The 14,188-nt window shown below is 48.6% G+C and overlaps 1 protein-coding gene across 1 annotated transcript; it reads right to left on the bottom strand.

Moving 5' to 3' along the window:
- Nucleotides 1-3,014: 3,014 nt before the first annotated feature.
- LOC140466561 (syncytin-2-like) lies at nucleotides 3,015-11,255 on the bottom strand. Its single transcript, XM_072562036.1, has 2 exons — nucleotides 10,495-11,255; nucleotides 3,015-5,792 (listed from the first exon to the last, which is right to left on the bottom strand). Exon 2 carries the CDS (start codon nucleotides 4,980-4,982, stop codon nucleotides 3,489-3,491), a length of 1,494 nt encoding a protein of 497 aa, XP_072418137.1. The 5' UTR covers nucleotides 4,983-5,792; nucleotides 10,495-11,255; the 3' UTR covers nucleotides 3,015-3,488.
- Between the last annotated feature and the right edge of the window lie 2,933 nt (nucleotides 11,256-14,188).

Genomic DNA, 14,188 nt, shown 5'->3' with positions numbered 1-14,188 from the left:
ATACTCCAGAACGTGCTAGCTCAATACCTCAGAAGGAGCTCCCTCAATACCTCAGAGAATGCTCCCCAATACATCAGTGAATGCTCCCTGAATACCTCTGAAAGTGCACCCTCAATACCTCAGAAAGTTTCTTCCTCAGTATCACAGAAAGTGCTCCCTCAGTACCTCAGATAATGCTGCCTCAGTACCTCAGAAAGTTCTCCCTCAAAACCTCAGATAGATCTTCCTCAATACCTCAAAAAGTGCTTCCACAGCACATTATAAAGTGCTCTCTTAGTACCTCAGCAAGTGATCCCTTAGTACCTCAGATATTGCTCCCTCAGTACCTCAGACCGTGTTTCCTCAGTACCTCAGAAAGTTCTTCCTCAGAACCACATAAAGTGCACCCTCAATACCTCAGAAAATTCTCTCTCAGTACCTCAGACAATTCTCCCTCAGTACCTCAGATAGTGCTCCCTCAATACCTCAGAAGGATCTCCCTCAATACCTCAAAGTGTTCCCTCAATATCTCAGATAATGCTTCCTCAGTACCTCAGAAAGTGCTCCCTCAATGCCTCAGATAGTGCTTGCTCAATACCTCAGCAAATTCTCCCTCAGTACCTCAGATAGTGCTCCCTGAATACCTCAGAAAGTGCTCCCTCAATACCTCAGTGCTCCCTCAGTACCTCATATAATGCTCCCTCAATATCTCAGAAAGTGCTCACTCAGTACTTCAGAAAATTGCTTCCACAACACTTCAAAGAGTTCCCTCAATACCTCAGATTATGCTCCTTCAGTACTGGAAAGAGCTTCCTCAACACCGCAGGAAGTGCTCCCTCAGTACCTTAGATCGTCTGTCCACAATACCTCAAAGTGCTCCCTCAGTACCTCAGTGCACCCTCAGTACCTCAGAATGTGCTCCCTCACTACCTCTGAAAGTGCTCCCACATTACCTCAAAAAAGGCTCCCTCAAATCCTCAGATAGTGCACCCTCAATACCTCAGATAGTGCTTCCGAAGTACCTCATAAAGTGCTCCCACAGAACCTCAGAAAGTGCTCCATCAATACCTCATATAGTGCTTGCTCAATATTTCAGATAGTGCTCCGCAATACCTTAGAAAGTGCTTCCGCAGTACCTCAGAAAGTGCTCCCTCAATACTTCAAATTTGTGCTGCCTCAGTACCTCAGAAAGTGCTCACTCAGTAAATCAGTAAGTGCACCCTCAATACCTCAAAAATGCTTCCTCAGAACCTCAGAAAGTGCTCCCTTAGTATCTCTGAAATTGCTCCCTCAATACCTCAGATAGTGCTCCCTCAATACCTCAGAAAGTTCTCCCTCAGTACATCAGATAGCCCGTTCCACACTACTTCGGAAAATGCTCCCTCAGTACCTCAGTGCCCAATCAGTACATTAGAATGTGCTCCCTCACTACCTCCAAAAGTGCTCCCACAGTCCCTCAGATAATGCACCCTCAATCCCTCAGAAAAGGCTCCCTCAAATCCTCAGATAATGCACCCACAATACCTCAGATAGTGCTTCCGAAGTACCTCATAAAGTGCTCCCACAGAACCTCAGAAAGTGCTCCATCAATACCTCAGATAGTGCTCCCTCAATATCTCAGAATGTGCTCCCTCAATACCTTAGAATGTGCTTCCACAGTACCTCAGAAAGTGCTCCATTAATACCTCAGATAGTGCTCTCTCAATATCTCATAACGTGATCCCTCAATGCATCAAATTTGTGCTGCCTCAATACCTCAAAGTGCTTCCTCAGTACATCAGAAAGTGCACCCTCATTACCTCAGAAAAGTCTCCCTCAGTACCTCAGATAGTGCTCTCTCAATACCTCAGCTCGTGTTCCCTCAATACCTCAGTACCTCAGAAAGTGTTCCCTCAATATCTCAGTGCACACTCAGTACCTGAGAAAATGCTCCCTCAATACCTCAGGAAGGGCTCCCTCAGTATCTCAGATCGTGCACCCTCAGTACCTCAGAAAATGTTTCCTCAATATCTCAGAAAGTTCTCCCTCAATACCTCAGCAAATGCTTCATCAGTACCTCCGAAGGTGCTCCCTCATTACTTCCGAAAGTTATCCCTCAATACCTCAGATATTGCTCCCTTAATACACCAGAACGTTCTCCCTCAATACCTCAAAAATGCTTCCTCAGAACCTCAGAAAGTGCACCCTTAGTGCGTCTGATATTGCTCCCTCAATACCGCAGATAGTGCTCCCTCAATACCTCAGAAAGAACTCCATCAATACCTCAGAAAGTTCTCCCTAAGTACATGAGATAATCCGTTCCCCACTACCTCGGAAAATGCTCCCTCAGTACCACAGTGCCCAATCAGTATCTCAGAACGTGCTCCCTCACTACCTCCGAAAGTGCTCCCATAATACCTCAGATAATGCACCCTCAATACCTCAGAGAATGCTCCCACAATACCTCAGATAGTGCTTCCGAACTACCTCATAAAGTGCTCCCACTGAACCTCAGAAAGTGCTCCATCAATACCTCAGATAGTGCTCCCTCAATATCTCAGAATGTGCTCCCTCAATACCTCAAATTTGTGCTGCCTCAGTACCTCAGAAAGTGCTCGATCAGTACCTCAGAAAGTGCACCCTCAATACCTCATATAGTGTTTCCTCAGTACCTCAGATAGATCTTCCTCAACACCTCTAATTGTGCTCCCTCAGTACCTCAGATAGTGCTTCCTTTGTACATCAGAAAGTGCTCCCTCAATACCTCAGTGCACCCTCAGTGCCTCAGAAAGTGTTCCCTCAATATCTCAGATAGTGCACACTCAATACCTCAGAAAGTTCTCCCACAATACCTCAGATAGTGCACCCTCAATACCTTAGAAAGTGCTTCCACAGTACCTCAGAAATTGCTCCATTAATACCTCAGATAGTGCTCCCTCAATATCACATAACGTGCTCCCTCAATACCTCAAATTTGTGCTGCCTCAATTCCTCAAAGTGCTTCCTCAGTATATCAGAAAGTGCACCCTCAATGTGCGAGATAGGTGGCTATCCAGCCCCATCTACGGCACTTTTCATTTCCCTTCCCAGGAACAAAGACACGGAGGAGTCAGTCCAAAACTTTTCATTCAACTTTGCAAAGTCGGGTGCTGTTCCCAAAGGTACACACACACAAGCATAGTAATCTCCACACATTATATACATGTATATGTGGGCTGGGTTTACTACTGCTGCCTTGACCAACGAGTGCTCGGATTCCCCACTGTTTTCCTTATTTGGGTTCTGGTGCCTGGGATTCTTTTATCATTCACTTGGCCAATCAGTGTTTGAGCTTCCCATTCTTCCCTTATATGGATGATGTTGTACAACTGTGGTTAAGGGCGGCCTCTCAACTATCGAGGAAAGCTGTTACAACTGTTTCATTCATATAAACGTGGGGGAGGTCCGGCAACAGTTGAGTGTCTGCTTGTGTTTACTATGAGGTAGAAAAGACTAAAAGGCAGCTAACCGTTTAAAAATTACACTACCCCCTACAAATCCCCCGTGTCTTTTCTTACGGCCTGTAATTTTTCAACCGTAAGTTTCTTCTCCAGGGCATTTAATAACTCCCGAGCTTGTTCATCAAGCTGCCCTTCTCTAATACTACCCCCGGCCAAGCTGGATTCACGTTGTTCCATCTCGAGATTTATTCGTTCAACCTGCCCATAGGGAACATCCTTCTTAGTAAGGGCGGTTTCGATCAGTCGTTGAGTTAATCCCCGGACACAGGGAATAACGCAACACCCAAGGGCAGTGAGTACCCCTGCCACCACTATACATGAGACAAGAAAGGGAACGACCACCCCCGTCCATTTACCGAACCAAGCTTCCAACCAGTCCGTGAGGCCAGAGTCGATGCCCGAGTTTTCGGCCAGTTCGTCCGCCAATGCGGTGAGTCCATCCAGGGCGCGGGTGATGGACCCATCAGGGGCTGTGTTGTCGGGGATGAAAGTGCAGCACTGAGTGCCTATCATGACACAAACACCCCCCTTCTCTGCCAACATCATGTCTAAGGCCAACCTATTTTCCCACGCCATCCTACTAGTGGCGTCCAGTTGTTCTGCTATTCCTTTCACTGCATCCCGGGTATAATTAATGAACCTCTGCTGATTGTAGTAAATATAATTAATCCAATCCAAAATCTTATTGATGGTCACCCACCAGAACAGTGACGACTCAAAACCCGCCGCTATCTGGTTCCTCGCCTTGTATTCGTCAGGAACACCCCTGGGGACCCCTATGGCATCTAAATATATGTTATCATCGAAAGAGGTCTCCAAAGCTCTCTCAGTTCTTCCACTAGAACGGGGTTGCTCTTGTTTTTCGAATGCCAGGGTGAATGGGATGGCCAATTGAACGATCGCACAAGTGCCCGTCCATTTTCGGGGCAGGGTCGGTTGCAGAACCCTCCCACCACAGTACCACCAGAGGTCTGCCCTAGGTACATGAATGTGGGAGTAATTCCCGCCCCCGGTAGTTTCATTGACCAGCCGGATTGATCCGCTGCACTTGTCAAATGTCCCCACATCGTTGTCCCACTGTAGTCCCGTCCGAGAGACGCAGGCCTGGTGCGTACCCGTTACCCCTGAGAATGATGGCGGGCGGGGCGCCCCCTCAGACCTGACGGGGGGAAACTTCAAACTCAAGGGTCGACAAGTGGGGTCGTTCCAGGCCTCTCGGTCCTGGTACAGCCTTATCATGCAGTCCATGGCTCGTGGGTGTTTCTCCCATCCCAGCGGGAATGGGACCACCTGAGGGTTAGGGCGGGCACTCGTGCATGCGTAGCAATCACTCTTTTTCATGCTCCTCACAGTATATTTGACCCATTCCATCCAGGCATTCGCCTCCCCGTATCCCGTTTCTATTTCAAAGGTCTTTTCCAAATCCGTTGTCTCAATTATTCTAATCTTTTCCTGCTGATCAGTGGTGGATGAGCCCCCAGACTCAGTTTCAATGACCGTGATATACGTGCAGCACAGCTGCATTCCCCCCCCATCCTGCCTGGCCCCCAACTCTAATACCCAGTATCGTTCTATTAAGTCTCGCCCCGTTCTTTTGCAAGTTCTTTATGGTCAGATAAAGCGGATTGCACCGATTATGCCCACAATCTCGTCCAGGGGTGATGGGATCACGGACAACTGACACCATAGCCTGGACCCCGGGGGCTGGAAGCCTACTTAGGCCTTCCCTACCATACAATTGTAATACTAACGTCTGACCCTGGAATCCCCTTTCTCTCTCTAGATTCTGCTTAGTTTGATTCAGTTGACTTTTAGTCCTATAGGGCACCAACTCACATAGGTCTAAGCTAAGTGTCTGTGTTGATTGGTTGGCAAGCACGGAGATGGTGAACCACTGACGGTCCTCTATTTGTTTCATCCGGAGGCCAAATTGGGTAACACGCACACTATGACCCAGCCCAAGGACAATGGCATAGCAAGTTAACAATACGATTGACTGCATTTTGTCGCGACACCCGTAGCCCGAGGGCACAGTTCCTTTAGACTCGCCAAAGTCCGATTAGTTCGTTCTCAGGGTCTCTGTTCCTTAGATGCCTTTGTCAGAGAGGTTCGTTCGTCCTCCGTCGGTTGTGGCACTGGTCCCTTGACTCGAGTGTAATGTGTCCAGCCCTTTTCGGCCGTACGGACAGCCGTTTCGGTCGTCAAAAGTACCAGGAAGGGACCGTCCCAAGTTGGTTCGAGGGTACGTTGCTTCCAGCTTTTAATCAGGACCCACTGACCCGGCTTGACGGTGTGCACCGCAAACTCGAGGGGCGGCGTCTGTGCCAAAAGTCCCTGTTGGCGTAAACGAGATAGAGCAGACCCCAGAGCCACCACATATTTTTGCACAAACATATCCCGAGACTCAAATACAGGAGGTTCCCCCTTCGGCCCATGGAACGGGAGGCCAAGTAACATTTCGAAAGGGGAGACGCCCAAATCCCGCCTTGGCTGGGTGCGAATTTGCAACAGGGCAAGGGGTAGGCATTTGGTCCAAGGCAGGCCGATTTCACTAGTGAGTTTGGTTAGCTGCTTTTTGATGGTCTGGTTCATTCTTTCGACCTTGCCCGAGGAGGAGGGATGCCAGGGGGTGTGTGCAAATCCCAATCAATCCCCATTGCTTGCACTACATTCTGGAGGACGGTCGAGGTGAAGTGGCTCCCCTGGTCAGAGTCAATAGCGCGGGGTAGCCCAAATCGTGGGATGATTTGCTCGAGTAGAATCTTGCTAACCTGAGTTGCCGTTGCCGTGGTAGTGGGGAAAGCTTCCACCCATCCTGTCAGGTGATCTACCACTACTAATAGATACTTCAGGCGACCTATGGGGGGAGCTCAGTGTAATCTACCTGGATATACTCAAACGGCCTATAGGCCGGACTCCTACCCCCTTGTCTTGCATGCTGCCGCAGCCCCCTTTTGTTAATCTTTCGACATGTTATACAATCTCCTGTGACCTGCTTGGCTACCGTGTACAGACCAGGGTGAGCATATCGGCGCAGGAAGGCATCACACAGTGCCTGGGCGCCCCAGTGACCCCCTTGGTGTAAACGGGCAATAATGTCCCGCGTCAACGGTCGATTTAGTAGCTGGCGGCTATCGGGTAAGGTCCACTTGCCTTCCCTATCCTTTGTACCCCCCCAGAGACGCGAGAAGAGTTTCTTCTTTGTCAGTAAACGTGGGCACTTCGGTAATTTCGGATATCTGTGGAATCCTTACCAGGCAGTTTATTACTTCCTTCCCCATCCCAGCCAATTTTGCCTGTTCATCTGCCAATTGATTCCCCAGGGTCTCTATTTTATCGTCTTTCTGGTGTCCTTTCACATGTACTACAGCAATCTCTTGTGGCAGCAACAAATCCTCCAAGATCATGGCTACTAGTTCCTCGTGGACCAACTCTTTTCCTCTACTATTTATCATTCCCCTTTCTTTCCAGATCTTCCCAAAGGTGTGTACTACCCCAAAGGCATACTTAGAGTCAGTGTAGATTGTCCCGGCTATTCCCTTTAAATTCCTCAGAGCCCGGTGCAAGGCGTACAATTCGCACGTTTGTGCCGACCAGGCATTCGGTAGCCGTCCACTTTCCACTAATTCCCAACCAGTCTCACTAATGACTGCATAACCGTTGTGTCTCTTCCCATCTATCACTCGAGAGGACCCATCAATGTACCACCGCCTTCCTGCATGTAAGGGGGTATCCCTCAGATCTTCCCTCACTTTACTCTGGGACTCTATTATGTCTGAACAGCAGTGTTCCAGTTCCTCCTCCCCTTCCCCTTTCCAAAGAAAGTCCGCCGGCTTCTGGCAGCCCCCGACTTCTATTCGGAGGTCTTCTCGGTCTAACAATATGGCTTCATATTTCAGAATTCTCGAGTCAGTCAGCCACCTCCCGGCCTTCTGATTCAGGATAGTTCGAACCTGGTGGGGAGTAGTGACTGTCAAGGGGGCCCCGAAAGTCAACTTCCTGCTTTCCTCTACCAGCTTTGCCGTGGCTGCCACCGCTTGGACACACTCCGGCCACCCTCGGGAGACTGGATCCAGAATTTTTGACAGGAAAGCCACGGGCTTCCTTTTACCCCCCCAGTCCTGGGTCAACACTCCAAGAGCGGTTCCCTCTCAGGAGTTCACAAAGAGGCGAAATGTCTTACTAAAATCCGGCAAGCTTAAAACAGATGCGGCCATCAATTTTCCTTTTAGGATTTCAATTAACTTTTTCTCCTCCTCCTCCCATTTTATTCTGTTGGGTGCCTCCTCAATGAGTTTTAGGTACAAGTCTTTAGTAAGGGGGGCATAGTCGTCTATCCATAACCGACAATAGCCTAAGAGTCCCAAGAACTTCCGCAACTCCCTCTTGGTCGTTGGGAGGCCTAGTTCGATTATTGCCCGCACTCTTTCCAGACTTATTCGTTTCTGTCCCTGGCTTATCAAGTGTCCCAGGTACTTAACCTCTTTCTCGACATATTGGAGCTTCTTCTGACTCACTCTTAACCCCTTCTCAGCTAGGTAATTTAACAGGGCATTAGTCCCAAGTAGGACGTCCTCCTCCGCCGGTCCGGATAAAAGGAGATCGTCCACGTATTGTATAAGCTTAAGGGCCGGGGACAAGGTTAGTCCCTCCAATAATTGTTCCAGAATCTGCCCGAACAGAGTCGGGGACTCAGTGAATCCTTGGGGGAGTACGGTCCACCTGTACTGTTGTTTTCTGCCAGTATCAGGATCCTCCCATTCAAAAGCAAAAAGATCCCTACTGTCCTTGTCCAGGGGACACGCCCAGAAGGCATCCTTTAAGTCTATAACACTAAACCAGCCGTGGTCCGGGGGGATTCGCCCCAGAATAGTGTATGGGTTCGGTACCACAGGGGGCCGTACTTGGACAATTTTATTTACCTCCCTTAGGTCTTGGACCATTCGGTAGCTCCCATCCGACTTCCGGACCGGCAGGATGGGGGAATTGTATCGTGACATACAGGGCTCTACCAATCCATCTTTTATTAGGTCTTCCATAACTGTCTTCAGGCCCTGCCTCCCTTCCCAAGAGATGGGGTATTGGCGCACTCTGACGTCGGGGCTCTGGGGCTTTAATTTTACCTCCACAGGTCGAATTGCGAGTCCCCCCCAGTTCCCTTTGGCGACCAAAACCCTAGGGTCTATCTCTGTCAATCGGGACTCACTAAGGTATGACATGGTAACGGCTAATTCTTCCTCTCTCACTTCTGCCCCGTCTCGCTTCTCTCCCTCTCCAACTTTTCTTCGACGTTCCTCTTTCCACCCCATAACCTCCCTCCCCCATTCCGGTGGACTTACAAGCTTCCCGTACGGCTGCCACCATCATTTTTGTCTTATGTTTCTCCCTTATTACATCCCTCTGAACGTACACCTTCTGTGCTTCCCGTAATAATTCTGCAACATCCTTTTCAGCCCAATCCTCCACTTTCTGTAATTTCTTCTGAATGTCAGGCCATGACTTAGTCACAAAGTGCACCTTAAGCATGCTCTTGCCTATTTCCCCATCAGGGTCTAAACCTGAATACTTTCGCATGGACTCCCGCAAACGGTCTAAAAACTCACTCGGGGATTCATCCTTTTTCTGTCCAACTTCAAATGCTTTTGCTAAATTCCGCTGTTTGGGCACGCAGGTTTGGATTCCCCTGATTATAAGGCTTCTGAGGTCTGTCATATTGGCCCGTCCCCCCGCGTCGTTATGATCCCACCGGGGGTCCTCTAAGGGGTACTTCTGCTCTCCACCCTGAGGGCCGTCCTGATGCTCCCTATCCCAAATGGCCATTGCACTATTCTGGATCATAACAATTTCATCGTAATTAAATAGTATTCTCATCATGGCCTGCAGTTCAGCCCATGTGTATATACTGGGCCCCAGAAATTGGTCCAGTTGTATTCCCACACTGACGGGGTCGTCCAGTAGACGGGGTCGTTCATTACGGAGTTGCCGGATATCCCCAGAATTTAAAGGTTGTACTACGAACCCGGTCCGTTCGTTCCCAAACGGCACCTCTCGTAAGGGGTTCAGCTGTTCAATATTGTCACTCCTCCCAGCTCTCAATCCCTCTTCTCGACCTCTCCGCATCTCGAGTCGGACTGATTTCCTAGTGCCTGGGGTGAGTTCTGTGCCCCCTCCTGTACCCCCCCCAGCAGTCCCTTCCTCACTGGTCGTAGCCTGCTGGGACTCGGAATTATCCGTCGCAGGAGGGAGGTCCGCGCTGGACGCCTGGTCGTGCGCGGGTGGTATATACGGGGGCGGGGAAGACGGTGGCAAACCGTCGGTGAGGATGTCCCAAGACTTCTGGGGCTTCCTCGGGTCTGTTTGGGGAATCAGAGGATAGAGACGCGTGGGACTCTCGCCGTCGCCCGCCAACCAGGCGGCGGCATATTTGCTCTCCTCTGGGTCAAACGGTTGTTTTCTGTTAACATATACATTTAGGATTTGACACACCCAGTCTTCATCAGACCCATACTCGGACCAAACTACCGAGGGGGCGCGGATAGGTTCTTTGGTCCATATAAAACAACAATATTTTATCATGGTCTCTTTTTCTAAGTCCTTCGTTCTACTACTGTCCGTCCATAGACTTAACTTCCGACCTAATGGACTATCGGGGGGTATTTCTTTCCCATTTGCAGTCTTCCCTGACTTTTCCTTAGTAAATCTAGAAGTCTGATTTCCCATGGTTTATCTTCGGTCCTGGTCTTAAACGCCCAAAGCGTTTTCACAGATGACCGTCAAAACCACAATTTCCCGTGGTTTATCTTCAGTCCTGGTCTTAAACGCTCAAAGCGTTTTCACAGATGACCGTCAAAACCACAATTTCCCGTGGTTTATCTTCAGTCCTGGTCTTAAACGCTCAAAGCGTTTTCACAGATGACCGTCAAAACCACAATTTCCCGTGGTTTATCTTCAGTCCTGGTCTTAAACGCCCAAAGCGTTTTCACAGATGACCGTCAAAACCACGCGGCCAACAAGGAAGAACAAAAGAATTTCTTACCTTGATCCGTGCACGGAGTTGTCTGGCCTTTTAAAATGTGTGTACCCCCGTGTATAGTCACTAACCGGTCGTCCCAGCACTCGTCCGTGTGTTCCTTTTCCAGGATTCAAAATTATTTTTAAATGAGCCGGGTCACATCGTCTCTTGGCCGACGGCCAACGGACCAAGCCGATCAGTGAGAAGTATAAATATATACTAGACGCGTCTTTGTTGTAATCAGGCTTGATCCGTGAGCCGAAGAGACTGCCCCCCCCGGCAATAATTATTTCATCCCGGAGAAGCCCCCAATTGTGCGAGATAGGTGGCTATCCAGCCCCATCTACGGCACTTTTCATTTCCCTTCCCAGGAACAAAGACACGGAGGAGTCAGTCCAAAACTTTTCATTCAACTTTGCAAAGTCGGGTGCTGTTCCCAAAGGTACACACACACAAGCATAGTAATCTCCACACATTATATACATGTATATGTGGGCTGGGTTTACTACTGCTGCCTTGACCAACGAGTGCTCGGATTCCCCACTGTTTTCCTTATTTGGGTTCTGGTGCCTGGGATTCTTTTATCATTCACTTGGCCAATCAGTGTTTGAGCTTCCCATTCTTCCCTTATATGGATGATGTTGTACAACTGTGGTTAAGGGCGGCCTCTCAACTATCGAGGAAAGCTGTTACAACTGTTTCATTCATATAAACGTGGGGGAGGTCCGGCAACAGTTGAGTGTCTGCTTGTGTTTACTATGAGGTAGAAAAGACTAAAAGGCAGCTAACCGTTTAAAAATTACACTACCCCCTACATCAATACCTCAGAAAAGTCTCCCTCAGTACCTCAGATTGTGCTCTCTCAATACCTCAGCTCGTGTTCCCTCAATACCTCAGTACCTCAGAAAGTGTTCCCTCAATATCTCAGTGCACACTCAGTACCTGAGAAAGTGCTCCCTCAATACCTCAGGAAGGGCTCCCTCAATAGCTCAGAAGGAGCTCCCTGAATACCTCAGAAAGTGCTCCCTCAGTATCTCAGAAAATGTTTCCTCAATATCTCAGAAAGTTCTCCCTCAATACCTCAGCAAATGCTTCATCAGTACCTCCGAAGGTGCTCCCTCATTACTTCCGAAAGTTATCCCTAAATACCTCAGATATTGCTCCGTCAATACACCAGAACGTTCTCCCTCAATACCTCAAAAATGCTTCCTCAGAACCTCAGAAAGTGCTCCCTTAGTACGTCTGATATTGCTCCCTCAATACCGCAGATAGTGCTCCCTCAATACCTCAGAAAGAACTCCATCAATACCTCAGAAAGTTCTCCATCAGTACATGAGATAGCCCGTTCCCCACTACCTCGGAAAATGCTCCCTCAGTACCTCAGTGCCCAATCAGTACCTCAGAACGTGCTCCCTCACTACCTCCGAAAGTGCTCCCACAATACCTCAGATAATGCACCCTCAATACCTCAGAGAATGCTCCCACAATACCTCAGATAGTGCTCCCTCAATACCTCAGAAAGTGCTTCCTCAGATCCTCAGAAAGTGCTCTCTCAGTACCGCAGAAAGTGCTCCCACAATACCTCAGATAATGCTCCCTCAGTACCTCAAAGTGCTCCCTCAATACCTCAGAACGTGCTCCCTCACTACCTCCAAAAGTGCTCCCACAGCACCTCAGAAAATGCACCCTCAATACCTCAGAAAAGGCTCCCTCAAATCCTCAGATAGTGCACCCTCAATACCTCAGATAGTGCTTCCGAAGTACCTCAGATAGTGCTCCCTCAATATCTCAAAAAATTGCTCCCTCAATACGTCAAATTTGTGCTGCCTCAGAACCTCAGATAGTGATTCCTCAGTATCTCAGATAGATTTTCCTCAATACCTTTAATTGTGCTTTCTCAGTACCTCAGAAAGTGCCCTCTCAATACCTCAGAAGGTTCTCCCTCAATACCTCAGAAGGAGCTCCCTCAATACCTCAGAAAGTGCTCGCTGAATACCTCCCTCAATACCTCAAATAGTGCTCCCACAGTACCTCAGAATGTGCTCCCTCAATACCTCATTATCTGAGGTATTGAGGGAGCACTTTCTGAGGTACTGAGCGAGCACCTTCTCAGTTACTTCGGAAGCAATATCTGGGGTATTGAGGTTTATCTATCTGAGATAGTGAGGGAGCCTTTTCTGAAGTATTGAGGGTGCACTATCTGTGGTATTGAGGGAGCATTTTCTCAGGTACTGAAGATGCACCATTTGTGGTATTGAGGGAGCTCTTTCTGAGTTACTGAGGGAGCATTTTCTGAGGTAGTGAAGGTGCACTCTCTGAGTATTGTGGTAGCACCATCCGAGGTACAGACAGAGCTCACTGAGGTATTGAGGGAGCACTTTCTGAGGAACTGAGAGAGGACTTTCTGAGGTATTTTGAAGCACTATCTGATGGACTGAGGAAGCACTATCTGAGGTATGGAGGGAGATCTATCTGCGGTATTGAGGAAGCAATATCTGAGGTACTGAGGACACTTTGTCTGAGGAAATGAGGGAGCACTTTCTGAGGTATTGAGTGTGCACTTTCTGAGGTACTGAGGCAGCACATTCTGAATTATTGAGACAGCAATTTCTGTGGTATTGAGGGAGCACTCTCTGAGGTATGGAGGTAGCACCACGCGAGGAACTGAGGGACGACTTTGTGTGGTATTGAGGGAGCACTCTCTGAGGTATTCAGGGAGCACTATCTGAGGTATTGAGGAAGCAATATGTGAGGTATTGAGGGCGCAGTTTCTGAGGAACTGAGATAGCACTTCTTGAGTTACTGAGGGAGCACTTTCTGAGGAATTGTGTGACCACACCTGAGGTAATGAGGAAGCACTATCTGAGTTATTGTGGGAGCAATTTCTGTGGTACTGACAGAGCTAGAACTGATGTAGTGTGGGAGCACGTTCTGAGATATTGAGGAAGCACTATCTGAGGTATGGAGGGAGATCTATTTGCGGTATTGAGGAAGGAATATCTGAGGTAGTGAGGACACACTATATGAGGTATTGAGGGAGGACGTTCTGAGGTACTGAGGCAGCACATTCTGAGGAATTGAGGGAGCAATATCTGAGGTATTGAGGGAGCACTATCTGAGGTATTAAGGAAACACTTTCTGAGTTAGGTGGAAGCGCTTTCTGAGGTATTGAGGGAGCATTTTCTGAGGTACTAAAGATGCACCATCTGAGGTATTGAGGGAGCACCTTCTGAGGTACAGACAGAGGTCACTCTGAGGTATTGAGGGATCAGTTTCTGAGGTACTGAGAGAGCACTTTCTGAGGTATTGAGAAAGCACTATCTGATGTTCGAGGAAGCACTATCTGAGGTATGGAAGGAGACCGATCTGCGGTATTGAGAATGCAATATCTGAGGTACTGAGGACACTTGAGGTATTGAGGGTGCACTATCTGTGGTATTGAGGGAGCACGTTCTGAGGTATTGAGGGAGCACTATCTGAGTAATTGAGGGACGTCTTTGTGTGGTATTGAGTGAGCTCTTTGTGTGGTATTGGGGGAGCACTATCTGAGGAATTGAGGGAGCACAGTCTGAGGTAGTGAGGCAGCACTTCTTGAGGTACTGAGGAAGCAATATGTGAGGTATTGAGGGCGCAGTTTCTGAGGTACTGAGAGAGCACTTTGAGTTACTGAGGGAGCACTTTCTGTGGAATTGTGGTCGCACATCTGAGGTATTGACAG

Source organism: Chiloscyllium punctatum, chromosome 43 (genome assembly GCF_047496795.1).
Source record: "Chiloscyllium punctatum isolate Juve2018m chromosome 43, sChiPun1.3, whole genome shotgun sequence".
Classification (NCBI taxonomy): Eukaryota; Metazoa; Chordata; class Chondrichthyes; order Orectolobiformes; family Hemiscylliidae; genus Chiloscyllium; species Chiloscyllium punctatum.
This window is presented reverse-complemented; position numbering and strand designations above follow the sequence as displayed.